This window comes from Eulemur rufifrons, chromosome 30 (assembly GCF_041146395.1).
Source record: "Eulemur rufifrons isolate Redbay chromosome 30, OSU_ERuf_1, whole genome shotgun sequence".
Taxonomy (NCBI): Eukaryota; Metazoa; Chordata; class Mammalia; order Primates; family Lemuridae; genus Eulemur; species Eulemur rufifrons.
Genome location: NC_091012.1, coordinates 103,731,298 through 103,758,589, shown reverse-complemented (window position 1 = coordinate 103,758,589; position 27,292 = coordinate 103,731,298). Strand labels below are relative to the sequence as shown.

The 27,292-nt window shown below is 41.9% G+C and overlaps 2 protein-coding genes across 3 annotated transcripts in view; one reads left to right on the top strand and one right to left on the bottom strand.

Moving 5' to 3' along the window:
* Positions 1-27,292, bottom strand: part of UXT (ubiquitously expressed prefoldin like chaperone) — a 69,574-nt gene that overhangs the window by 17,021 nt on the left and 25,261 nt on the right. The window contains exon 2 of one of the 2 annotated variants that reach the window (XM_069463452.1): positions 13,729-13,846. The exons of the other annotated variant lie outside the window; for it this stretch is intronic. The gene's annotated coding sequence lies outside the window, so the exon portion shown is untranslated. The remainder of the gene's footprint in view (positions 1-13,728; positions 13,847-27,292) is intronic. 2 annotated transcript variants of the gene reach the window in all.
* On the top strand, positions 9,461-20,014 carry LOC138378359 (CXXC-type zinc finger protein 1-like). Its single transcript, XM_069463710.1, has 11 exons — positions 9,461-9,576; positions 14,106-14,224; positions 16,565-16,776; positions 16,925-17,044; positions 17,163-17,341; positions 17,697-17,904; positions 18,004-18,114; positions 18,439-18,488; positions 18,657-18,753; positions 19,543-19,695; positions 19,773-20,014. Exons 1-11 carry the CDS (start codon positions 9,461-9,463, stop codon positions 19,917-19,919), a joined length of 1,512 nt encoding a protein of 503 aa, XP_069319811.1. The 3' UTR covers positions 19,920-20,014.

Below are 27,292 nucleotides of genomic sequence, written 5' to 3'. Positions count from 1 at the left end.
TACAGTAGTGAAACAGACAAAGTCCTTGTCCTCATGGTGCTTACATTCTAGTGGCTGGAGTGAGGTGGGGTGAGGTGGGGTGGGAGAAGATCGATGGTAAACCAGTGAGCAAGTGTGATGGGAGAGCATGCACAAGGAGATACAGTGTGGAGGATGGGGTTTCTATTCTGTAGAGGGTGGATAAGGAAAACCTCTCCGTTAAGGAATATTTGAAAAGAGACCCAAGTGAGTTGAGAGAGAGCAAAGGCTCTGAAACTGTGCGTGGGGTATTCCAGTAACTGCAGGGAGGCCAGTGAGCCTGAAGTTGAGGAAACAGAGGCAAGAATGGATGAAGGTAAAATCAGAGATGTAGCGGGTCCTGATCATGTAAGTCCTTAAAGGTCATTGTAAGTACTTTGTCTTTTACTTTCAATGAGGTAGGCTGCATTAGAGGGCTTTGAGAAGAGATATCAATGATATCACTTATGTTTTTAAAGGATCATTATTATGGCTATAATATTTAGAATTTTTTTGAGACAGGGTCTCACTCTACAAAAAAAAAAACAAAAAAAAAAACAATTAGGCAGGCGTGGTGGCATGTGCCTGTAATCCTAGCTACTGAGGAGTATGAAGTGGGAGGATCGCTTGAGGCCAGAAGTTGGAGGTTGCAGTGAGTTACGATCACGATACTACATTCCAGTATGGAAGATAGAGTGAGACTCCAAGACCCGTTTCTTTGAAAAAAAAAAAAAAAAAAAAAAAAAAACAAAAAAAAACAACAACAAAGAGAAAGAGAGAGGGTTCAACCGTATCAAATGCTGATAAGTCAGGTAAGATGAAGAGTTACCTTTGGATTTCATATCATGAAGGTCATTGGTGACTTTGTGAAAGGCTGATTCAATAGTGAGAGGGGAAAAATCTTGATTGGAGAGAAAGTGGAAGGATAGGAATTGAAGACAATGAGGATAAACAGCATTTCTTTTTGCCCATAAAGCCCATTTTGTCTAATATTAACATAACTGTTAGTTTTGTGGGTTAGTTTTTATTTGGTATACCTTTTCGATTTTTTTATTTTATTTTATTTTATTTTTTGAGACAGAGTCTCACTCTGTTGCCCAGCCAGGCCATAGAGTGCAATGGTGTCATCACAGCTCACTGCAGCCTCCAACTCCTGGGCTCAAGCAATCCCTGCCTGAGCCTCCCAAGTAGATGGGACTCGAGGCATGCACCACCACACCCAGCCATTGATTCCTTTTTTTATTGTAAAATATACATAACAAAATTTATCAATTTAACCATATTTACATTTTTTTCATTCTTTTAACCTTTCTGTGACTTTAGGTTTTGTTGTGCCTTTTGTAAACAGGTGAAAAGTTACCTTAGAATTTAAGATTTTCTAGTCCTTTGTACCATTTTGATATGGGCAAAATTATTCACAAATGTTTATGTGGTTATAGATGCTTAAAAGTTCAAGTAGCCTCTGCACTCGAATGTTTATAGCAGCACAATCCACAATTGCAAAGATGTGGAAACAACCCAAGTGCCCATCAATACATGAGTGGATTAATAAAATGTTGTATATGTATACCATGGAGTTCTACTCAGCCACAAAAAGCAATGGTGATCTAGCACCTCTTGTATTATCCTGAATAAGAGCTGGAACCCATTCTACTAAGCGAAATATCACAAGAATTGAAAAACAAGCACCACATATACTCACCATCAAATTGGTATCAACTGACCAACACTTAAGTGCACATACAGTAATAACACTCATCGGGTGTTGGGCAGGTGGCAGGGGGGAGTAGGGGATGGGTATATTCACACCTAATGTGTGTGGTGCACACGGTCTGGGGGATGGACACGCTTGAAGCTCTGACTTGGGCAAGGGCAATATACATAACCTAAACATTAATACCCTCAAAATATGCTGAAATAAAAAAAAAATTAAAAAAAAAGTTCAAGTAGCCTTTACAAGAATAGACCTAGAACAAACAACTTACAAGTTAGAGCAGGGGAAAATGGAATGAGAGAAAATTAAGAACAAAAAACTTTGACCGGCCGGGCGCGGTGGCTCACGCCTGTAATCCTAGCACTCTGGGAGGCCGAGGTGGGCGGATCGTTTGAGCTCAGGAGTTCGAGACCAGCCTGAGCAAGAGCGAGACCCCACCTCTACTAAAAATAGAAAGAAATTATATGGACAGCTAAAAATATATATAGAAAAAATTAGCCGGGCATGGTGGCGCATGCCTGTAGTCCCAGCTACTCGGGAGGCTGAGACAGGAGGATCGCTTGAGCTCAGGAGTTTGAGGTTGCTGTGAGCTAGGCTGACGTCACGGCACTCACTCTAGCCTGGGCAACAGAGTGAGACTCTGTCTCAAAAAAAAAAAAAAAAAACTTTGACCAACGAAACAAAAAGGCTAGAAAGGAAGAAACAAACAAACACAAATAGAAAAAAAAAATAGGACAAATAGAAAACATGTAATAAAATAGAAATAAATCCAAATATGTTAATAATAATAATAAATGTGATGGACTAAACTCATCAGCTAAAAGGAAAATATTGTCACTGGATTAAAAAATGTAAATTAGAGTCTGTTTATAGGAGACATCTAAAGGATAAGAACAGAAAAGTTGAAAGTCAAAGGATGGTGTAGTTATATTAATGGTAGACAAAATAGACTTTAAGGTTAAAAATATGAAAAATAAAAAGAATACATAATAAAAGTTTGATTCATTAAGAAGTTTTAGTGCTAAAATCATATGCATGTAATACATAATGGCCTCAAAACATATAAGACAAAAGTTAGTAGAACTACTAGGAGAAAAAATGAGAAATCTGTTGTGACACCACATATGACCCTTCTCAGATAACGTTGCACTTGCTGGCATGTAGAGGGACAACTCAGATTTTATGTCTCTAGTGAGCACGTTCAGGTATCACTACAGCACTTATAGATACCATTGTCAGGTCAAAGATGAATTGGGGCCTAGAACTCTGGGTTGGAAACTTGGCTCTACTGCAGAATTTATATGAACTCAGGCATGTTGAATGAAACTCTCTAAGCCATAGTCTTCTAATCAGTAAAATGGCAATAAAAATCCCTACCCCTTGGGGATGTAGTGGGGAAGGCTTCCCCCCATCGCTTCCCTAGCTGCTTCTGCCTAGATCAGAAGACAGGGTTCAGGAGGAATCTCCCTTCCAAAGTCCCCATACCCTTCTAGGTGCCCAGCAGGTCTCTGCTCTTCTATGGGGGACTTGTGAGTGTCCCAGGCCATTGAAAACAGAGGTTTTCTTTGTTTGTTTTTGTTTTTTGAGACAGAGTCTCGCTCTGTCGCCCAGGCTAGAGTGCAGTGGCATCATCATAACTCACTGCAACCTCAAACGCCTGGGCTCAAATGATCCTCTTGCCTCAGACTTCTGAGTAGCTGGAACTACAGGCCCGTGCCACCACACCATTTTTAGTAGAAACGGTGTCTCTTTAGTAGAGACTCTATTTTCAGTAGAGACGGGGTCTCACTCTTGCTAAGGCTGGTCTTGAACTCCTGAGCTCAAGCGATCCTCCTACCTCGGCCTCCCAGAGTGCTAGGATTACAGGTGTGAGTCACCACATCCGGCCAATCAGTTGTCTTTTGACTTTGTTTATAGTGTATTTTTCCATGCACATTAAAACTTTTCTATGTAGTCAAATATATCAATCTTTTATCATCTCTGGATTTTGAGTTACAGTTACAAACTTTCCCATGATGGCTCAAAACCCATGGTTTCATTCTGTTTGTTGTGTTGATCTAGCTTTCTTCTGATTAATGATTGTTATTCAGGAGGAATTTTCCTTAGTTTTATGTGTGGAATTTCATTCTCTGATTTTCTGCCTTAACCTTTTTCAATTTGATTTTTCTCTTGCTTGTTTTTATGGCATTGGGTATTTAACAATAGGCCTAGTTTAATGGTATGAAAATAGGTATAAAGGAAAATTTGGGACATTTGTAAAATTTGATTATGGAATATGGATTAAGTAATAGTGTTGTATCAGTGTTAAATTTCCTTATTTTGATAATTTTACTGTGTTTATGTTAAAAGAATATTCTTGTTATTAGGAGATATACACTCAAATATTTATGAATAAAAGGGAATAATGTATTACTCTCATGGTTCAGAAAAAAATATACATGTATATTGGTACACAATGTATATTATTGGTGAATTTAGGTAAAGGTAATGGTAATGGTAGTCTTATATACTACTCTTGTTACTTTTTTTTTTTTTTTTGAGACAGAGTCTCACTCTGTTGCCTGGGCTAGAGTGCCATGGCGTCAGCCTAGCTCACAGCAACCTCAAACTCTTTGGGCTCGAGCAATCCTCCTGCCTCAGTCTCCCCAGTAGCTGGGACTACAGGCATGCACCACCATGCCTGGCTAATATTTTCTATATATTTTTAGTTGTCCGGTTAATTTCTTTCTATTTTTTAGTAGAGACGGGGTCTCACTCTTGCTCAGGCTAGTCTCGAACTCCTGACTTTGAGCAATCCTCCCGCCTCTGCCTCCCAGAGTGCTAGGATTACAGGCGTAAGCCACTGTGCCCGGCTGTTACTTTTCCATAAACTTGAAATTAATGCACAAATTGTATCTCCTAGAAATGTAGTGAGGTTGGAATTTAGTTTTTAGAGCAATGGACACCAGTGCTCCATGAAGCACATATAAACATATTGACACATAAGAGAAAAAAATGCAAGCTTCATGGGGAAAGAGGACATATACTGAATACAGATGCTCCTCAGTTTACCATGGAAGTTATGTCCCAGTAAACCCATAGTAAGTTGAAAATATCATAAGTTAAAAATGCATTTAATACACCTAACCTACTGAACATCGTAGCTTAGCCTAGCCTACCTTACACATGCTCAGAACACTTACCTTAGGTTACAGTTGGGTTAAATCATCTAACACAAAGGCTATTTTACAATAAAGTGTTGAATATCTCATGCAATTTATTGAATATTGCACTGAAAGTGAAGAACAGAATGGTTGTATGGGTATTTGAAATATACTTTCTACTGAATGCATATCACTTCTTTGCACCATTGTAAAGGTGAAAAATCATAAGTCGAGCCATTGTAAGTTGGGGACTGTCTGTATTGAATTTAGTAATGAACTGGATTTTTAGAGACAATTTTGTGGGTAACTTGTGGCACCAAGCTTACATACATGGTTATTTTTATAGACTGATGACTCTTTATTTCTACGTCCATGTGTTACTTATTGAATCTGAGACAGGAGACTTATAAACTTTTTAACCCAGGAGTGTAATTTCTGCATAAAACATGGTTACCGTTTTTTATTTAAACAATGAATTATTTTAAAAGAATTTTTAAAATGATAAACATTCACGCCTGTAATCCTAGCACTCTGGGAGGCCGAGGCCGGTGGATCACTTAAGGTCAGGAATTCGAGACCAGCCTGAGCAAGAGCGAGACCCCATCTCTACTAAAAATAGAAAGAAATTATCTGGCCAACTAAAATATATATAGAAAAAAAAATTAGCTGGGCATGGTGGCGCATGCCTGTAGTCCTAGCTACCCGGGAGGCTGAGACAGGAGGATCGCTTAAGCCCAGGAGTCTGAGGTTGCTGTGAGCTAGGCTGATGCCACGGCACTCACTCTAGCCCGGGCAACAAAGTGAGACTCTGTCTCAAAAAAAAAAAAAAAAAAAAAAAAAAGATAAACATGTCTTATATATTTACCCATTGCTATGGACTGAATTGCGTTCTCCCCAAATTCATATATTGAAGCCCTAACCCCCAAGGTACTTGATGATGGGGCCTTTGAGAAGTAATAATAGGTTATGAGGGTGGAGCCCTCATGATGAGATTAGTGCCCTTATAAGAAGAGAGCTCCCCCTTCCCCTCTCCCTCCCTCTCCCACTTTCTCCTCACCTCTTTCTCTCTCTCCCCATCCTCTCCCCCTCTCCCTCTTCACTATGTTAGGACACAGCAAAAAGGCAGCTGTCTACAAACCAGGAAGACACTGAATCTACTGGAATGCCTTTATCTTGGACTTCCCAGCCTCCAGAACTGTGAGGAATAAATGTTTGTTGTTTAAGCCACCTAGTCTGTGGTATTTTGTTATAGCTACCTGAGCTAAGACACTCACATATTTAACATTTCTATTTAACATTTTTCTTCTGCTTCTGATTTCACTTATTATTGCTTATAATGCTGGTTATCTTAATTTATGACAGATATTTTTCTGAGGTATAGAATTCTAGCTTTATTTTCTTCCAATACTTTATAAATGTCACTCCATTGTCCTCTGGCTTGCATTTTTTTCTGATAGGTAGCCTGTTGTTCTTATCTATGTTTCTCTATAGATAATGGGTCTTTTTGCTTTGGTTTCTTTGAAGATTTCCTTTTTTTATCACTTGTTTCTACAATTTCATTATGCTATGCCTTGATGTGGTTTCCCTTACAGGGCCTATCATCCCCTTGGAGTGACTATATCTCTGCCTCTATATCTTTCTAAAGATATAATTGACATATAATAAAATTCACATATTTAAAGTATATTTGATCAGTTTTTTCATATGTATATACATGTAGAACCATGATAACAGTGAAAATAAGAACATATCCATCAACCCAAAAAGTTTCCTCATACACCTTCTTAATCCTTCCTATCTTCCCATATCCAGGTAACCACTTCCCTGCTTTCTGTCACTATGGATTTGTTTGCATTTTCTGGAAAAGTGTATAAATGGAGTCATACAGTATGTAGTCTTTTGAGACTTGCTTCTCTCACTTGGCACAATTATTTGAAGAATCATCAAAGTTGTGTATACCAATAATTCATTCCTTTTTATTGCTGGATAGTATTCCATTGTATGGATATACTAGAATTTGTTTATCCATTCACCTGTTGATGGGTGTTTGGGTTGTTTCTAGTTTTTGGCTATTCTAAATAAAGCTGCTATGAACATTTGTGTACATGTCTTTGTATGGATATATATTTCCTTTTCTCTTGGATAAATGCTTAGGCGTGAAATGACTAAATGATGTGGTCGGTATATGTTAAGGTTTTAAAGAAATTGCCAGACTATTTTCCAAAATTGTACCATTTTACATTCCCACCAGCAGTGTAGGAGACTTCTACCTCCTCCACATTCTTGCCAACACTTGGTGTGGTTGATCTTTTTAATTTTAGTCCTTCTAATAGGTGTAGTGTTATCTTATTGTGGTTTTAATTTTGCATTTCCTTAATGACTAATGATGTTGAGCATCTTTTCATGTGCTTATTTGCCATCTGTACATTTTCTTTGGTGAAATATATCCTGAAATATTTTCTCTATATTTTATTATTAAGTTAGTCTTGCTATCTATGAATTGCTGCTTCTATTCCCAGCTCATATTAGCATACAAAGGTGTCATACCTCTTAATACAGCTACGTTACTTCCTCTAGAGTGGGGAGAACATCATAATCATTTAACTGTAATCAAAGAACTTTCCATGACTCATTCTGATCTCCTTGAGACTACCCTGCAAGACCCAGACTTAGAATTCTTTGTAGGTGAGTAATATCTAAAAAGGAACAAGGATATTTTCAAGCTGGGTCTGCTGTCACCAGTTCCTAAGATCTTATTAAATTCAATCCCCTTCCTGTAGTCAAGTCAGCAAAACTAAGTGAAATTATAGGCTTGATGTAAGCCTGGAAGTTAGCAAGGGATAGAAGATCTAAAATATACACAGACCTCAGATATACCCCAGATATACCTCATGTGGTTTATGATTTCCACATGATATGGCAACAATAGGATTTCCTAACTTCTGCTGGTACTCTCATTAAGCAAAGTGAGCAAATTTGAGCTTCTCTAGATGTCTTTCTCCTCCCCATGGACTTTCTCTCAAATTCAGTTAGTTCACCACATTAAAGATGACTTGGTAACTCTAGATCACTTCTATGAAACGTTAAGCAAATTACAATCACAAGTACCAGATTCTGAAAAAATTTATTGGGATAAAGCTGGATGTGCTCTTCACTCAGATGGGTTATGAAGACACCAAGACAGTTGCTTGATTTCTCCAGACTCTTTGGAATGGAACTTAGTGAAATTTTTGTGCACTATGACCCATCATAGTCAAGAAAACTTCCCCTGGAAGTTGCAGGCCTTCAATAGACTCCAGAGTTCCCAAATAGTTATATCAGACAGATTCTGCCAGTGCAATTATTGTCTAGCTGGAGAGACAGATTCCTGGTACTTCCTACTCTGCCATCTTCCCAGAATCTTTCTCTAGTTAAGGAACTTTTTAATAAAATGCAAAGTCATTTCAATGGAGAAAAGATTGTCTTTTCGATAAATGATGCTAGAATGATTGGATGTCCATATACACAACCAAAAAAGAAATAAACAAAAAAAGGACAAACCTCAACCTCACACTTTGCACAAAAATTAATTTAAACAGATCATAGACCTATAGGTAAAATAAAAAAAAAAATAAAACTTATAGAAGAAAACATAGGAGAAAATCTCTGTGACCTTAGGTTAGGCAAAGAGTTTTAGATATGATACCTGAAAGGTGGTCTTACTGATAACCTATATAACAGAGGAAAAGAAAGTATCAAACAGAAAGTAAGAGAAATAAACTCACAACACAACTACCCTTTGTTTAGTTAAAACATGTGTGGCCTAACTTGTCATCTCTGAGTTCTTTCTCAGCCTTGAAAAAGTTCCTGAGTGGACAGTGGGACCGTGAGCTTCCTCTGCTTCCTCAAGAAGAGCCAGCACCAGATGCCTCCCGCCTGTCAAGAAGAAAGAAGAAACTAATTTCTGCTATCAATCTGCTATGTGAGAAACAGAAAAAAACAACACAGCAGCTTCACAGCCACTTTTGTTATCAGTCCCCTGAAACAGAAGAAAAAAATTTCTACCCTTTAAAAGCACCAAACAACTTTCCTTGCCACCTGACATTTCTTTGCCCCCTCTGTGTGTTGTGGCCACTCTCCCTCTCTCTCTTTCTCTCTCTCTCTCAGGAAAATAAATAAGCTTTTACTTTTGTATATTCTAATCACTGTCTGTGAATTCTTTCTCCCTCTGCGTAGGGACTTCACCCCCTAACAGTACCCAAAGCATGATCCATAAAAAAAATACTGATACATTGGACAGTATAAAAATCAAAATTATATGTACAGAAAGTCTGCAGAGAAAGGTTAAAGTTAGAGTATCTTCTCCTGGGATGGTTCCATGTTCTTGTTCCATCCCATCAGGGTGGCCAATCTAGCATTCGCCTCTAAGGATGTGCTCCTCTGCTGACAAAGCACTTAGCCGTTAGCATATTGGGGCAGTCAGGAGGGAACAAAGCCGTAAGTTAGCAATCACCAGCAACTGTTGTAAGAACACTGGGCTAGGAGCAAGGACATTCACACTCTAGCTTTGCCTTAACTGTCTGGTAGAGGAGAGAAAACTGCAAACCATACAGCCACACTGAGCATAATGACAGAAGTGCTGTGGGAAGACCGAGGAAGGAGGGACAAAAGGTCTGGAAAAGGCTTCCCAGCGCCTTTTGTTCAGCTACAAACAGCCTTGGAAGATAAGAAGAATGTCAACAGGTAAAAATAGACAAACAGCTGTGAGAGGTTCAGGCAACACTCCCCAACCCTTTATAATTCCAAGATTAAAATAAAAGGAATACCCCTCACTGCTATAATTATGCTCACATAATTCAGAAGAGAGGCAGATCACACAGTTGGAAAGGAAATAGAGGGGGCTTCCTGGACGATGATGCCAAGGCTGAGTCTTGAAGGCTGGGCAGAAATTAGCAAAAAAGGAGGATGAATGAGCTTGAGCCAAGACCCTGAACATGGAAGCCCATGCTGGATTGATACCAGAGAGAATACTCCCTGAGTGTTCAACATGTAGATGGCCTGGGAACAGGGCTTTTCTGGCACAGGCAAGCAGGGCCCTGTCATAGAGAACTTTGAAAGACACATCATAGAGTGCAGACCCGATCCTGAACATTCTGGAAATTCAGGGAAGATTCCAAAGGAGGATGGTGACATATTTCTTAATCTGTGGCCCTTTCGGAAGAAAATCCTGGAGGCAAACTGGATTTGCCAGTCACATCTTGGAAGCGGGAGTTCATTGTAAAATGTGGGAAACCTGGGTTAGGGCTGTGGAATTAGGAATGAAAGAAAAATAGCAGTAAAGAGACAGGAGACGTTGAAGAAGTAGGTCTGAAGTCAGAGGTGAAGAGGAGCCAAAAGCTGTTGATGACACATCTGAGAGGGCCACAGTGATGAAAAATAATTCAGAGGAAAGTTAAAAACCCATATTAGCTTGGACACTGCAAGTAGTGTTTTTCAACTTTCACAGCCACAGAGAAATAACATATTTTTAAAATTATTTTTTTAATTATTACTATTACTTTTTGAGACAGGGTCTCACTCTGTCACCCAGGCTGGAGTGCAGTGGCATCATCATAGCTCACAGCAACCTCAAACTCCTGGGCTCAAGTGATGCTTCTGCCTCAGCCTCCCGAGTAGCTGGGACTACAGGAGTGCACACCACACCCAGCTAATTTTTAAATTTTTTTGTAGAGACGAAGTTTGGGGGAGTGAGTCTCACTATGTTGCTCAGGCTGATCTTGAACTCCTGGCCTCAAGCAATCCTCCTGCCTCGGCCTCCCAAAGTGCTGAGATCACAAGCATGAGCCACTGCCCCGGGCCAAGGTAACGCTTTCTTTCGAGCTCACAGAGTACTTCTGAGTTCAGCTCGGATTTCTCACCTCCTGCTCCAATCCCTGAACTGAGTTTGATATAAGCTGTGAAGACTTAGATTTAGTTGGGAACATTGTCATTAGATGCCACACTTGAATCAGGGAAAATACCTTTTTAACAGAAAGACCTTAACATTTTTTGAACTTTGATCTTCTTTGTCAATGGTTAGTTAAATGTGACTCTAGTGTAAATTACAGCATGTATTTGCTTTTATCTGTAAGAAACAATATGGAGCCAGATAGAATACAGTAATTCGCCATTTTGCAACAGCACCAAAGTGTCATGATCCCTGATGCATTCCTTGAATCACCAGTGGCTACTGGACACCTCCTGTGTGCCGGGCAGAAAACTGGGCATTTAACAGTGACCAAGACTGACATTGTCCCTGTTCTCATTTCTAGTGAAGAAGACAGACACAAAACAGGTGTGAGAGGTTCAGGCAACACCCACATTTACTCCTTAATTTCAAGATTAAAAGAAACAGCCCTTGCTATTATAATTCTATGCCCCTAAATTCATTCAGAAGAGAGACTGGTCACCCAGATGGAAAGGAAGGAAAGAGAGCTTCCCACACAGTGATGCCAAAGGTGAGTATTGAAGGGTGAGCAGGAATTAGCAGAGCAGTATGGCTGTAACCTTCTACAATTATAGTCTTTTTATTTCCCATTTTACCTTTTGTTCTATTCTTTCTTTCTTTCTTCCTTTCTTTTTCCTTTCCTCTCCCTTCCCCTCCCCTCTTCTCCTCCTCTCCTTTTTTTTTTTTTTTTTTTTTGAGACAGAGTCTCGCACTGTCACCCTGACTGGAGTGCAGTGGTGTCTTCATAGCTCACTGCCACCTCAAACTCCTGGGCTCCAGATATCCTCCTGCCTTATTCTCCCCAGTAGTTGGAACTAAAGGTTCGTGCCACTATGCTTGGCTAATTTTTCTGTTTTTTGTAGAAACAGGGTCTTGCTCTTGCTCAGGCTGATCTCAAACTCCTGGCCTCAAGTGATCCTCCAGCCTATATATATTTCTTGATATTTATTTTGCACCATTTTATTAAATATACATAAGATTGAAATTTTTACATACTCATTGTGAATCAAATCATTATGAAATGACCCTCTCAATCCCAGTTAATACTTTTTGTCTTAGTCTTTTCAGGTTGATATTAACATAACTGACCTTGCTTTATTTTGATTAGCATGTGCCTGGAGAATTTTCTTCTATCCCTTTATTTCACACGTCCCTGTATCCTTATGATTTGCTAGGTTTGACATACACAGCATATGGCTGAATTTGTTAATTTTTATCCAAAATGACAATCTTTAACTGGAGAGTTTAGTCCATTAACAACATTTTAAAAATTGCTGATCATGTAGTAAAGTATGAACTTCAAATATCAATTTATTCCTACATTCTTACATTTTGCTTTCTATTTTCCTGCCCTTTCTATAAATCTTTTTCTACTTCCTTGAGTTTTCAAAATTGATTTATTTTTTTTGTTTGCTTTTCTCGTTGCCTACCTCATAATTAAAATAATAGCAGATAGTAAAATGGTAATAATATGGGAAAATTGGATAGCCACATGTAGAAGACTAAAACAGGATCCATACCTCTCACCTCTGACAAAAATCAACTCACAGTGGATAACAGACTTAAACCTAAGGCATGAAACCATAAGAATTCTAGAAGAAAATGTTTGAAAAACTCTTATAGATATTGGCCTAGGCAAAGAATTTATGAGGAAGACCCCCAAAGCAATTACAGCAACAACAAAAATAAATAAATGGAATCTGATCAAATTAAAAAGCTTCTGCACAGCCAAGGAAATTATCATCAGAATAAATAGACAACCTACAGAATGGGAGAAAATATTCACATGATATACATGTGATAAAGATCTGATAACGAGAACCTATATAGAATTCAGGAAAATCAGCAAGAAAAAAATCAAACAACCCCATTAAAAAGTGGGCAAAGGACATGCACAGAAACTTTTCAAAAGAAGATAAGATTAATGGCCAAGAAATATATGAAAAAATACTCAACATCTCTAATCATCAGGGATATGCAAATCAAAATCACACTGAGATATCACTTAACTCCAGTCAGAATGGCTTTTATGGAAATGTCCCAAAACAACAAATGTAGGCATGGATGCAGAGAGATGGGAACACTCATACACTACTGGTGGGACTGCAAACTAGCACAACCTCTATGGAAAATAGTATGGAGATACCTCAAGGTACTGAAAGTAGAGCTACCATTTGATCCAGCTATCCCACTACTGGGTATTTACACAAAGGAAGAAAAGGCATTCTATAAAAAAGACATCTGCACTCGGATGTTCATAGCAGCATAATTCACAATTGCAAAGATGTGGAAACAACCCAAGTGTCCATCAATACATGAGTGGATTAATGAAATGTGGTATATGTATACCACGGAGTAATACTCAGCCATAAAAAATGATGAACTAACACCCTGTGTACTATCCTGGGTGGAGCAGGAGCCCATTCTTCTAAGTGAAGTATCACAAGAATGGAAAAACAAGCACCACATGTACTGACCATTAAATTGGTACTAATTGATCAACACTTACCTGCACATGTGGAAGTAACATTCATAGGGCATTGGGCAGGTGGAAGGGGGATGAGGGGATGGGTAAATTTACACCTAATGGGTGCGGTGCAAATTGTCTGGGGGTTGGGCACACTTGTAGCTCTGACTCGGGCGGTCATGTAACCAAAGAGTTTGTATCCCTGTAATATATTCTGAAATTAAAAAAAGTATAATCAAAAAAAGAAATTAGGCCAGGCGCGGTGGCTCATGACTGTAATTCTAGCACTCTGGGAGGCTGAGACGGGAGAATCATTTGAGCTCAGGAGTTGGAGACCAGCCTGAGCAAGAGCAAGACCCCGTCTCTACTAAAAATAGAAGGAAATTATCTGGACAATTAAAAATATATAGAGAAAAAATTAGCCGGGCGTGGTGGCACTTACCTGTAATCCCAGCTGCTTGGGAGGCTGAGGCAGTAGGATCGCTTGGGCCCAGGAGTTTGAGGTTGCTGTGAGCTAAGCTGATGCCAGGGCACTCTAGCCTGGGCAACAGAGTGAGACTCTGTCTCAAAAAAAAAAAAAAAAAATTAAAATTAAAAAAAGAAATTATTCAAAATAATTGGAAATGATAAAGGAAACAATTTTCCTGCTATGCACAACGATGCAATGATCAATCACCTCCAATATGTAAAGCAGCGTTACAATGCGGCAGAAGACACAAGTGTGTACAAGGGAGCCTGAGGTGGCGCTCCGAGGGCTGGCGCCACGCACGTAATCGCATCATTTCTATAACTGTACACTTTGAATTTTTGATGGTACAGCCACTCCACGGGGCTCCTGAGCAAGCGCAAACCCAACACGCGCACCACGGGGCGGGGCTGGGGTCGTTACCAGAGCCGGAAGCGCCTAGTCTTTAGCTATACCCGCCGAGGCTCTAAGGGTTAGCGTCCTTGGCGCGCCCAAGCTATGATTTTGCAAGAGGTTCGGTGACAGACTTTGGGTTTTGTGACTGGAGGGTGGGTGTAGGGTTATTGAAGAGGGTTTTGGGGTTGATAATGGAGGTCTTCGGAGTTACGGAGGGGACTTTCTCTCAGTTTCAGTTGAATGTTGCGAGTTGAATGCTCCAATCAGTCATTTCTTGCTTTTTTCTTATTTTCTCATATTCTTGGCGTTAGGATCCAATTTGAGAATACAAGTTGGGTAGGTATTGTTTTCGTAATTATTAAGTTCTAAGTGTTTTCTAATTTCAGTTATTTTTCTTTTTACCAGAAGTTATTTCGACGCGCCTGTTAATTTCCGAAACTTAAGCCTTGCATTCATTTCTAATGCAATTTATCTGTGCGGCGTGCGATGCGTGCGATGCGTGCAATGCTTATTCATTGGAATGTGTTTAGACTTCCTTTAAGGCTAAGTCCAGGGTCAGTTTTATTAATATTTCATCTCTATGCTGGGCGCGGTGGCTCACGCCTGTAATCCTGGCACTCTGGGAGGCTGAGGTGGGTGGATCGCTTGAGGTGAGGAGTTGGAGACCAGCCTGAGCAAAAGCGAGACCCCCGTCTCTACTAAAAATAGAAAGAAATGATCTGAACAGCTAAAAATATATAGAAAAAATTAGCCGGGCATGGGTGGCGCATGCCTGTAGTCCCAGCTACTCAGGAGGCTGAGCCAGTAGGATCGCTTTAGCACAGGAGTTTGAAGTTGCTGTGAGCTAGGCTGACGCCACAGCACTCTAGCTCAGGCAACAGCAAGACTGTGTCTCAAAAAAAAAATTGCATCTCTAGCTTGAAGATAGTATGAGTTCTCCAACTGATAATTGTCTTGTTCAAGATGCGTGTTCTACCTCTGTGTGTCCTTGCTCTCTTAATCACCGAGAGTAGTGATTTGTTCTCATGTGTGCCTACATATGAACACAAACATATTTATATTTGTATATTTCTATATTTTAAGTGGTGATACTGGATCCAAGTAGGAGTATTTTTCAGAATACAGATTGTGAAATTATTCTAGGTGGGTGGGTCAGGGCAGGCAGGGCTGGGTCTGGCATATGCTTGGGAGGGGGTATAGGGTCTGGCATGTTTCAGCATGTTGGAAGGTGAGGCAGAATCAAGTATGTCAGGGAAGTGGGGAGGGGCTTGTGGGGTGAAAGAGTCTGGGGGGTGGGAGGCAGGGGCAGGTGGGGGGGCAGGCGGGGGTGGGGTGGGGTGGGCAGGGGCAGGTGGGGGGGCAGGGTCTGGCAGGGGGTGGAGCTGGGTATGTCCTGGTACCATGTTTGGGGCCCACAGGGCTGGGAGGGTAAGGTGAGACCAAGTGTGTCCAGGAGGGCAGGGCTGGGCAGACGGGGGTCCTGGAGAGACACTAGAGCGAGGCAGGTGAGTGGGCCGAACATGCCTGAGGAGTGGGCCCAAGTGTGTTTGGGCAGGCTGGCAGAGGTGGGCTTGTCTAGGTCCATGGTGCAGGGCAAGCAGGGTAGCAGATGTGTCCTGGAGGAAGAGGTGTGGCAGGCTGAGTTAAGCAAGTCTGAAGGGGTGAGGTCTAGCTTTTCTGGGAGGTAAGTAGGGCCTCATGCATCCAGGTAGGCAGGGTAGGGCCAGATGTGTCCAGGTATGTCTGGATATAGTGGGCACACAGGACCTGGTGGTACCAGTCATTCCCAGGCAGGCAGGGCCTACTGCATCCAGGCAGGTGCAGTGGCCCCAGGCCAGGTTGACCAGAGGATAAAGCCAGGAGTGTTGGGGCTGGGTGGGCCTGTCCCCACCCACTTAGGGCTGACCAAGAGCCCTCCTCCCACCAGCAAGGGAATCCTACTTGTAATCTCTGGTCTTTGGTGAGTCCAGGCCACAGGGTAGATGGGGAGTGAGGCTCATGCTGAGGATCTGCCCCTCAGATCTTTTTTTTTTTTTTTTGAGACAGAGTCTCACTCTGTTGCCTGGGCTAGAGTGCTGTGGCGTCAGCCTAGCTCACAGCAACCTCAAACTCCTGGGCTCAAGCGATCCTCCTGCCTCAGCCTCCCGAGTAGCTGGGACTACAGGCCTGTGCCACCATGCCTGGCTAATTTTTTCTAGATATATTTTCAGTTGTCCAGGTAATTTCTTTCTATTTTTTTTTTTCAGTAGAGACGGGGTCTCGCTCTTGCTTAGGCTGGTCTCGAACTCCTAAGCTCAAACGATCCACCTGCCTCGGCCTCCCAGAGAGCTAGGATTACAGTTGTGAGCCACCGTGCCCGGCCTGCCCCTCAGGTATTACCTGTAACCCCCTCAGATCTTGCCTGTAACCCCCTCAGAGACCTTGCTATGGTCCCTGCCCACATTACAGCTGCCCCAACTGCAGAAGTCCAGGCTGGCCCAGAAGTACCAGATGGCAGCGGTGCCGCTGGCAGCAAAGGAGGCACCTGAGACAACTGCCACACCCCAGCTGTTGTCTGAAGAGGACATGTCTTGGGATGCTGACCTATACCAGGACTCTTGCAGAGGGGATTTTTGGCAATCAAAGCCTGTTGAGCATGTGACAGGGCCCAGGGGTGGAATGGTGGAGACAACGAAGGCAGCAAAGGTCAGCAATGAGGTGAGAGGGAAGGAAGTGTCCAAAGACCTTTTTGAGACACCTGATATGGGGAGCCTGTCATTATTTTTCTGGTCTGCAGCCCTGGGTGAGTGACACTGTGGAGCTCCCGTTCCTGGATCCCATGCCGCAGGAGCAGGCAGTGAGTGCGAAGCACACGGAGGATCTAAAGGAAAAGGTGGAGTGGAAGGTGGCAGAAATGGTGGGAGGGGGGCATGGAGGCAGAGGTTGGAGGTGCAATGCAGGGCAGGGGTGCAGAACTAGGGGCTGACACTAACTCTCCTGGGCCTGTCCTGGCCACTCTTGCCCCCTAGATGGAGAAGCAGCAGAAGCACAAGCACAAGCACAAGCACAAGCACACAGACAAGGGGAAACTCAAGAAGACACATGCCAAGGACCCTGCCCCACTGCCGCAGTGCCTGGGCCCTGGCTGTGTCTATCCCACGCGGCCAGGGTCCAAGTACTGCTCGGATGACTGTGGCATGAAGCTGGCAGCTGAGTGAGTGCACCTGGAGGTTAAGGGACATAACGTGAAGTAGGGTGTGATCTATGCCATCTGTAACTCCAGGCCCCTAGCCACCGACTCACATAACCACAAATTTGCATTCCATCTACCAACCTGCTCATCCACCTTTATTGTCACTAACCTACCAGCACTTCCACCCAGCCAGCCAGCCACCATTCAGTCACCCACTCACCACCATTCTCTCAGCCACCGTTCAATCACCCACTCACCAACATTCTCTCGGCCACCATTGAATACTCTGTACATTCACCATTCACTAAGTCATCAATTTCTTCTTCCTTTGATGCCCTCATCTACCCATTTCATTTCTTGCTGTCTCCCCTTCCAGCCGTATCTATAAGATACTCCCCCAGTGCATCCAGCAGTGGCAGACAAGCCCCTGCATTGCTAATGAGCATGGCAAGAAAATGCTCGAGCGCATCCACCGTGAGCAGCAGGACACCTACACCCGCCTGAAAGACCTGGAGTGCCAGTTCCATGAACTTGAGGCCATCATTCTTCGTGGCAAGCAACAGGCTGTGTGCAACGATGAAGAGGTGAAAGGGTAGAGTGGGTAGAGAATAAGGGTACCTGGGATCTTGCCCCGCCCATCCCACCCTGTACTGTTTCACTGGTCTCTCCACTGCCTGGTGCAGAGCAACAAAGGTAACAAGGACAGAGTAGACCCGAAGATCTTCTGTGTCTCCTGTGGGCAATCCATCAATATGCGCATGGCCCTGCGCCACATGGAGCGCTGTTTTGCCAAGGTTGGAGCATCAGCTGGAGGTCAGATGGTGCTGGGTGGGGTGGAGGGGTGACACGGGGTCCACAGGGGTAAGTTTGCTGCCTGGGTACTGGCAGGAGGGAACGCAGCACATGTCCGTGGCTCTACCCATTTGTGCTCTTCCTCCATCCCCAGTATGAGAGTCAAAGTCGGGGCATTAGCCTGCAGCGGTGGGAGTGGGGGGATGTTGGCTGTGCAGACAGCAGCATAGAGGTCCACAGGGGACAGATGTGTTGTTTGGAGCTTTATCATGGGAGGGCATGCAGCATATGTCCACAGTTCTCCCATTTGTGCTCCTTTTTCCCAGTATGAGTGCCAATCGTCCTTGGGGTCCCTGTATCCTACATCCATTGAGGGGTGAGTGTGGGTGCTATGTGCAACAGGCTCGGGAGCAAGGGGGAGCAAGGTCAGGGCAGGGTGTGGGTGGGCTCAGGGGCAGCGGTGGGTGTGGTTAGGGGCAGGGTATGGCAGGGTTGAGTTGAGGCCTCCTTGACCTTCAGCACCTCACTTTTCACCTCCCCCCAGGACCACTCGGCTCTTCTGTGATGTCTATGACCCAAAGAGCAAGAGGTACTGCAAGCAGCTTCAAGTGCTGTGCCCTGAGCACTCTCAGGACCCCAAGGTGAGACTTTTCCTTCCCCACTTCATGCCTCTCTGCTCCTCCAGTCCTCCCGGCCTGACCTCTCTCCTTATCTCCTGACCAGCCCTGTGCGTCCCCTCCTCCTGGCCTGACTGCCCTCTGTTCTCATGTTCCTCTGCTTGGCTGTGCATATTTATTCATGCCTTCCCAACAGACCTCCTGCATTTCTTCCGGTGCTCCCGCCCCTCCTCACTGCCTACACCTCCCCACATTCTTCTCCTTTCCCTGCCTGAGCACCCTCCATTCCTGTCCCACCCACTTCCCTCCCCTCCTCCCTGCGTGGAACCCTCAGTTCCTCTCCCCACTTTCTGACTCCCCAACTCTTATCATTCTCCCTGTCTCCTGCCCCCAATTATCTTCTCTCGGCCTGTCATCTCCTACATCCTTTCTTCCTCCCTGCTTCAGCCCCCACCCCCACTCCCCTGCTGCAGTTCTCACCTCCTCCCTGCCTCAACACCCCCCTCTTCTGTTCCCCCTGCTGGGCCCCCCCTCAGCCCTGCCCTCCTGCCCCTCCTGTCCCTCCTGCCTATTTTGATCTCTTTCCATGCGCCTGTCCTTCCTGCCCGATCACCTCCAGCCCTTCATCCATCCATCCCTGCTTGGTCAGCCTCACCCCTCCATCCTCCATGCCTGATCGTGCCCCATTTATCCGTCTCCTCTGAGTTCTTCTCCACCCTGCCCTCCTCTCCCCTGTCGCTGTCGCCATGCCTGCCCGATCACGCCCCTGGCTACCCTCCTCTATAGCTCACCCCTCTTAATTCTTCCCCACAGGTATCAAAAGATGAGGTGTGCGGCTGCCCACTAGTGAACAATGTCTTTGAGTTCACGGGTAATTTTTGTTGCCTCCCCAAACATCTGTGTGACCGCCACTACTGCTGGGAGAAGCTGCGGCGTGCTGAGGTGGACCTGGAGCGCGTGCGCGCGGTAGGCCCAAGGCCCAGGGGGCAGGTGGGATGTGGGAGAGGGTCCTAGAATCCCCCTCTCATGCTCACCTCCCACAGTTGCACAAGCTGGAAGAGCTGTGTGAGGAGGAGCACAAGGTACACACGGCTATGACCAAACGGGGGGGGCTACTGGCCCTGATGCTTCACCAGACGATACAGCACGACCCGCTCACCACTGACCTGCGCTCCAGGCCAGAGAGCTGAGCCCTGCCTCACCTAGGTCTTGTACTGCACACCCAAGAATGCCCCACACACCTGTTGCTCCATCTACCTTTTTCTAAGGGCATCTTGGAGTTTCCCTCTGTGCTTCTCTGTCCACCACTTGGTCTTCTGTCCCTCTGTCTACCTGCCCTCGAAGGAGGGATGTCCAAAAATTCCCTGTTCCTGTCCCTCCCTCCATCCCTCTTTCTCTCTCTTCCCTGATCCTGGGAGACCAGGAGATCTGCCCTGCCCTCATCTCTACTGTCCACAGTTGTTAATGAATTTTGCAAGAATAAGGTTTTTGCTACGTTCTGATGTTCCCTAAACCTGTTTCTCTGGCTGTAAATCCAATTCCAAACCTCCAATAGTGGCGGGTGACAGTGCAGCTGTACTTAGGAGGGGCTGCAGTGCACGTGCAGAGCTGGGTGTGAGCTGATGCCTACTTAGTGCTCGGTGGGTCCTCTGTCAGGGGAGCTGGTGACCCTTGTTCCCCACAGACCACCATCTGGGCCATCAGGTATGTAATTGACACCTGACTACTCCACAGCCAATTTGCCCACTCCTGTGTAATTGTTAATATGTCCCAGGCCAGAGATGTTGGAAAAATGTTGAAATGGTTGATCTTCCCTTTTAGATACCTCTTAGGAAGATTGGGGATAGGGGAGCATGGGATAGTCCTCCCTGATGTTTCCACTTTGGGACACTGAGGAGAATTCAGAGGGGTACCGATTTCTCTGCCCTGCCATCTTGCTCCACCCCTGGCCATCCCACAAGGTCCCAGCCCTGTCCGTCAGCCTTGGCCTCTTCCAGTCCCTTCCAGGTCTAACCTACCCGTCACGTCTTGGCCCCCTCGCTGCACCACCCTTCTCTGGGTCTGCCTTGTCCTCTCTGGCTTGTCCTGTTCATTGATTCCCCATCGTGTCACGCTCATTTCACACTCATCAGCTTGCTAGAAGAGGACTGGGACCTCTGCTACATCTGCCTTTGTCAGCCCCTGGCCAGGCCTCCTGTGCCAGTGGAGCAGTAGGGCTGCCTGTGGGTACTGGTATGTCTCAAATGCTAGACTTGAACTACTTTTCCTGTTTTTTCCCTATGCTCACTGATCCCTTATCAATTTTTTGGTCAATTTTCATACTCTTTTCCCAGGAGCTCACATGTTTTCCTGGAATATTTAAGTATGTTGCTCTAGACTTACACATATCCTTCCACTATGACTAGTTTATATTGCTTACCTGTCTGATACAATTTCTCCTTTCTTATTACTGTTTTATGTTTTTTGTTTCCTTTCAATTTCATGAAATTTCCCAGAGGTTAATCCATATAATTAATTGGTCATTTGAAGTAATCAGTTTATTGTTCTATTTTTATATTTATGTTATATTTATTTAAACTTTTATTTTTATTAATAAGAATTTCTTACTTTTTTGTTTTTATTTTCATGTTTTTGACTAACTTTTTTGTTCTTTTTCTAATTTCCTGAGTCCCAGGGAATTGGGTTTCCAGTCTTTTTTTAAATAACAAAGGAATTGAGGCTATACACATTCCTCTATGTGTAGCTGTGTCCCCAACACTCTGGTATGAAATATGCAACTACAGAATTGACTTCTCACTTTGATTCTAGGTATTGGGGACAGTTTCTTAGGTTCTTACTTCTTAAGGTAGTTGTCTTTTCTTTCTTTTTATGTAATTATATTTTTAACTATGATCAGAGAATGTAGCTTGTTGAATATGAGTTTGTAAACATGATTTAATATTTGCCCTGTGGCTCAGATACTCAACTGAATTTTATAAAACATTTATGGATATGAAAGATGAAACTGTATTATGTTTGTTAGGTACAGATTGTTCATTAGAACTTTTCAATCTAGTTTGATGATTAAGGTTCACTCTTTTGTCTACTTCAGCTGTTATATTATCAAAAGGTAGAATAAATCTGTTGTGATATTTTATTTTTTTTTTTTTTTTTTTTTTTTTTTTTTTTTTTTTTTTTTTTTTTTTTGAGACAGAGTCTCACTCTGTTGCCCAGGCTAGAGTGAGTGCCGTGGCATCAGCCTAGCTCACAGCAACCTCAAACTCCTGAGCTCAAGCGATCCTCCTGTCTCAGCCTCCCGAGTAGCTGGGACTACAGGCATGCACCACCATGCCCGGCTAATTTTTTTTCTATATATATTTTTAGCTGTCCATATAATTTCTTTCTATTTTTAGTAGAGATGGGGTCTCGCTCTTGCTCAGGCTGGTCTCGAACTCCTGAGCTCAAACGATCCGCCCACCTCGGCCTCCCAGAGTGCTAGGATTACAGGCGTGAGCCACCGCGCCCGGCCTGTTGTGATATTTTAAAACAAATTTATCCTTGTGGTTCTGGTGTTTTTTGGGGGAGGGGAATCCTAAAGTATATTATTTTTGTCTATTGAGTGCTTTTGACTTTGAATTTTACTTTGATAAATTCATAGCCACAGCTTTTATTTTGCTGCCACTTACCTGGTGTATCTTAGCCTAAACCTATATTTTGCATTTTTCTCTTTAAGATATATTTCTTGTAACTTTATATAAGAATATATTTTTTACTCTAATCCCATATTTGTGTCTTGAGATTCAGCCCGTTTAAATTTGTGTAATTATGATAATCTTCTTTGTACTATATTTTGCATAATATTATTGACTTTATTATTTTCTAAATACAATTTTATCCTTTCTTCTTCCTAATGACTTAGTGAAGTTTCTGTCCATTTTTGAATAGAACCTCCTTAGTTTTTATTTTTATTTTTACTAATTATCCCATTATATACTTTTTCTATTTCTAACAGGCATGACTTAATTTATGTTTTCTCTACTATTTGATCAGAATAGAATCGGACCTTTCTTTATAGGGAAGGATGCTTTATCCCCTATATTTGCCTCAGCAAGATGAACAGTATTGCCTTTTGATTTTTCTAGAAAAATTTAAGCTGTTTATTTGAAGACTCTATTTTGCTTTAATTAATTCTGCTTCAAGAAATCTCACTTAACATTTTTATTCAAAATCCCCAGTTGCTTCATCTGTCATAATTAAACGTTAGCTATATCAGTGTGTGCCCAGGGATGTATATTTTACTACAACAGTCATTGCTAACCATTGTTTTGCTGTCTTATTTTGAGATCTCTCTTCTTATTTATTTTTATTTATTTATTTTTTTGCTATATTTATTTATTTATTTTTTGAGACAGAGTCTTGCTCTGTTGCCCAGGTTAGAGTTCCGTGGTGTTAGCCTAGCTCACAGCAACCTCAAACTCCTGGGCTAAAGCGATCCTTCTGCCTCAGCCTCCCGAGTAGCTGGGACTACAGGCATGTGCCACCATGCCCAGCTAATTTTTTTCTATATATATTTTTAGCTGTCCAAATCATTTCTTTCTATTTTAGTAGAGACGGGGTCTCGCTCTTGCTCAGGGTGGTCTCGAACTCCTGACCTCAAGCGATCCTCCCGCCTGGCCTCCCAGAGTGCTAGGATTACAGGCGTGAGCCATTGTGCCCAGCCTCTTATTTAGAATAGGTCCTTTAGTGTTTCCCTTAAACAGAGCAAGTTGGCAGAATACTCTTTTAAATTATTTCATGTCTGAAACAGTCATTTTTTTGCCCTGACTGAGGAATCTTGGGAGAGGATAAAGGATCTCTGCAGGGTGTCTGAGGGAGAGGTCCGTGTGGGAGCAACACTCCCCTCACCTAGCAGGGGTCCTCCCCTCTGCATCGGCTTTTTACAGACACTCAGCTGATCCCCACCAGTCCCCCCTTCCCCCCACCAGCCCCAGTCTCTGGGATCTGCTGACTTCCCCTCTATCCTGATTTGGGTGCAGAAAAATCCTTCTTCTTTGCAACTTAGAGACTGGCAGGGTAGTAGGGCGACCACAGTCTGTAGGGCCCTTCTAGCTCTTCCTCCTCCTTTCAAAAATGAATAAAATGGCCCGAGAAGGCGAGTGACTCACGCAGGCCTCTCAGATTTGCAGTGAGGACCCTAGACCAGAGTCAGGTCCCCTGACTGTGTCCTCTACCCTCACCGCACCACAGCCGGGACCAAGTTTCCCGCTCAGAGTCCCTTTTGAGATTGTGTAAGCAGAGGAGGACGATGAGTGAGCCAGACCCTGTGCGACAGCTCCCTCCTTTCAGACCTGCCTGTGGATGCTGTCAGCTCTGGGAAGGCCTCCTTGTCACAGGGGCTCGGGGTCATATCGTCACTCGGCCAGTATACATTCTGAAACTCTGTTATTTTAGTTTTGTTTATATAATAATATTCATAATATAAAGTTATATACTATAAATAAATGCAAAGAAGAAAATAAAAATGATCTCTAAGTGTACCATTTCCTAACTATAAATTCTATTAACAATTTGATTTATTTGCTTCCATATATTTTTTTCTAGGTAGGTATGTGCTTCAGTGTTTGTGAATGTTCAGTATATTCACAGATGCACTTTTAGTTTAAATGAAAACAAATCACGTTGTTTGGTTACCTTCTCTTTTTACTTTATATTATAACTTAAATATTTTCCCATGTCAGCAAGTATTTTTGTATACAGTTTTAACAGCTGCATAATATTGAGTCTTTGAATGTGTCATAATTTATATACTATACCATGAATATTAGTAAATATTTATGAAAGATGGTTTTGGTTTCAACTATTCTTAACATCACTGTGGTAAAATTTCTGCATTTAAATCTTGCATAAAAATATGATTATTTTCTATGGATATAGTTCTAGAAATTGTAATCTTGGGTCAAGGTGTAAGGACAGGTATTAATATTAAATAAATATTTAAAAATATTTATATATTTTTTTAACTATAATAAAAATAAATATATTTTTATATAATTTTTAAAAATATAATTAAAATATTTATTTTACCTCTTTCAGAATTTAAGAGCTGACATTTTTAAAAAAAGAATTATAAAAACAACATGCTAGATTTAAAAGACAGAAAGAGGACTTTGTATTCAACAAATATATAATATGCTTTCTACTCTGGTGCCCATGGAACTTTTATAAAATTCCATCAAATGACTTGGCCACAAAGAAAATTTCATAATTTTTTAAAAGTTGAGAATTGAGAATGTTACATTCTCTGACATAAGAAAATCAAAAGCAAACAATGAAATGATAATAAAAGTATTTTATCAGATGGAAATTAAAAAACACTTCCTAAGTAACTCAGGATCAAAGTAAAAAACTGATACTGAAGTTACACACTTATACCAGAAGTTAAGGGACAAAACTAGAGCTGTATTTAGAGGAAAATTTACAGCATTAAATGCTTTTATTAAAAAAAAAAACAGGACAAAACAGAACAAAAAAGTAAATGAGCCAAGTACTCAACCTAATAAATGATAAAAAATGACCACAAAATTGAACCCATCCCAGAAATGGTAATTAACAAAAATAAAATCTGAATTAGAAGAATTAAATATAAAAATATGGAGTATAAAGAAACCATAAAGCTGGTCCTTTGAAATTACCAATTACACTGGTGACTCTTTGCAAACATGGTGGAAAGAAAGAAAAAATAAAATATTAGGAATGAGAAAGGAGGTACTATCCAAGTTAGGAAAAAAATTTAAACTAATTATAGTGGAATATCATGCACTTCTCTATAACAACATAATTAAATAAGTGAAATATGTACTTCTGGTAAAATAAAAATTATAATTTTAAAGTTTAAATTTAAAATCCATAAGAAACAAATGATCGTAGAAGAAAATGAAAAACAAATTAAAGCTTTTAAAGCAGCTTTTTTATTGTGGTGTTGATCTGAAAAACAAGTATGTTAAAAGTTTTTTGATCTAGTGGGCTACCCTATTATTGGCCCTTTGGCTTAAAGAGAGCAGGCTTTTCTTGAGACTTGCTTTTGTCTGCACCCATTGGTGTTTGTGGGTTCTGGCTTCTCTAATGCCCAGGCTGGAATAATATACAGGAAGCAAGAAAAAGCCTCAGAGAACTCACCATTAGGTTGTTCCCTGATTCCAGAGTTCCCAGCCTACCTTCTCTTCTCTTTGTCCTCAACTCTTCTGAAAAGTGACATATATTTTGTCCAGAGATTTTTTTTTTGGCCCTTTTCACCGCTATACATGTCCAAAGATTTTTGTTGTGATCAGCAGGAGGAATAAAATGGAATGTATTTAGTCCACCTTTTTCAGAACCAGAAGTCCATGATATAATTCTGTACCAAGAATGAAGAGATTCCAGTAAAGAATTACCAGAACAAGAGGACTTGATAGGGGGCTGAGATGTAAGGGAAAATTATAAAAAATAGTTTTTCTCTATATTACCAGTTAATAGATGAAACAGGGCAAATGTCCTATTCACAATGACAAAAGTATACATAAGAAGCAAGAAAGTTCTCAACAGATAAGAAGAAAATAATTTTTATTGTAAGATCTAACTCTAAAACTAAATAAATGAATGATATACCATATACCTGGTGAAGATGACAGAGAAAAATATTAAGCCTCCAATATTTACTATATTGTAGTAATTAATTTCCAATCAGAATTTAAATTTTGTCCCAACTTGATAATATAAAAGTTCATATGTAGCCATAAATGTGCAGAGTTAAGAAAATAATGTAAAGTCATACTGAAGGAAGTGCTTGAACTACAAGACACTGAAACTTACTATGTAGATTCTTCTGCCTTGGCCTCCCAGGGTGCTAGGATTACAGGCGTGAGCCACCGGGCCCAGCGGAAACTTACTATAAAGATCAATATAATCAAAACAAGAGTAGATAAATAGACCAGTAAAACACAAGTAGTAAATTCACAACATTTAGAATCTGATCTAAATTCTTGGGAATATATATGATACAAGTTGTGTTTGATTGCAGGAGGACGGGGCAGTTCATTATGTAAATGGAACAAGACATCCATCTGGAAAAAAAGTGAGGTCTTTACCTTACACAACACACTAGAATATAAATTCTAGTGGGATTGGATATTTGATTATAGAAAATTTTATTAAAAGGGATGTTGTGTTAATTTCCTAGAACTTTGGAAGCAAAGTACCACAAACTGGGTAGTATAAAACAACAGAAATTTATTCTTTCACAGTTCTGGAGTCTAGAAGTTTGAAATCAAGGTGTTGGCAAAGCTGTGCTCCCTCTAAAGGCTCCAGGAGAGGATCTTTCCTTGTCTCTTCCAGCTTCTGGTAGCCTTAGATGTTTCTTGGCCTGTGGTAGCAAATTTCCAATTTCTGACTCCATCTTCACATGGCATTTTCCCTGTGAGTCACTGTGTCTTCACGTGGGCAGCTTATCATGACACTATCCATATTGGATTAGGGGCCCACCTTGTTCCATCTTAACTAACTACATCTGCAATGACCCTATTTTCACATAAGGTCACATTCTGAGGTC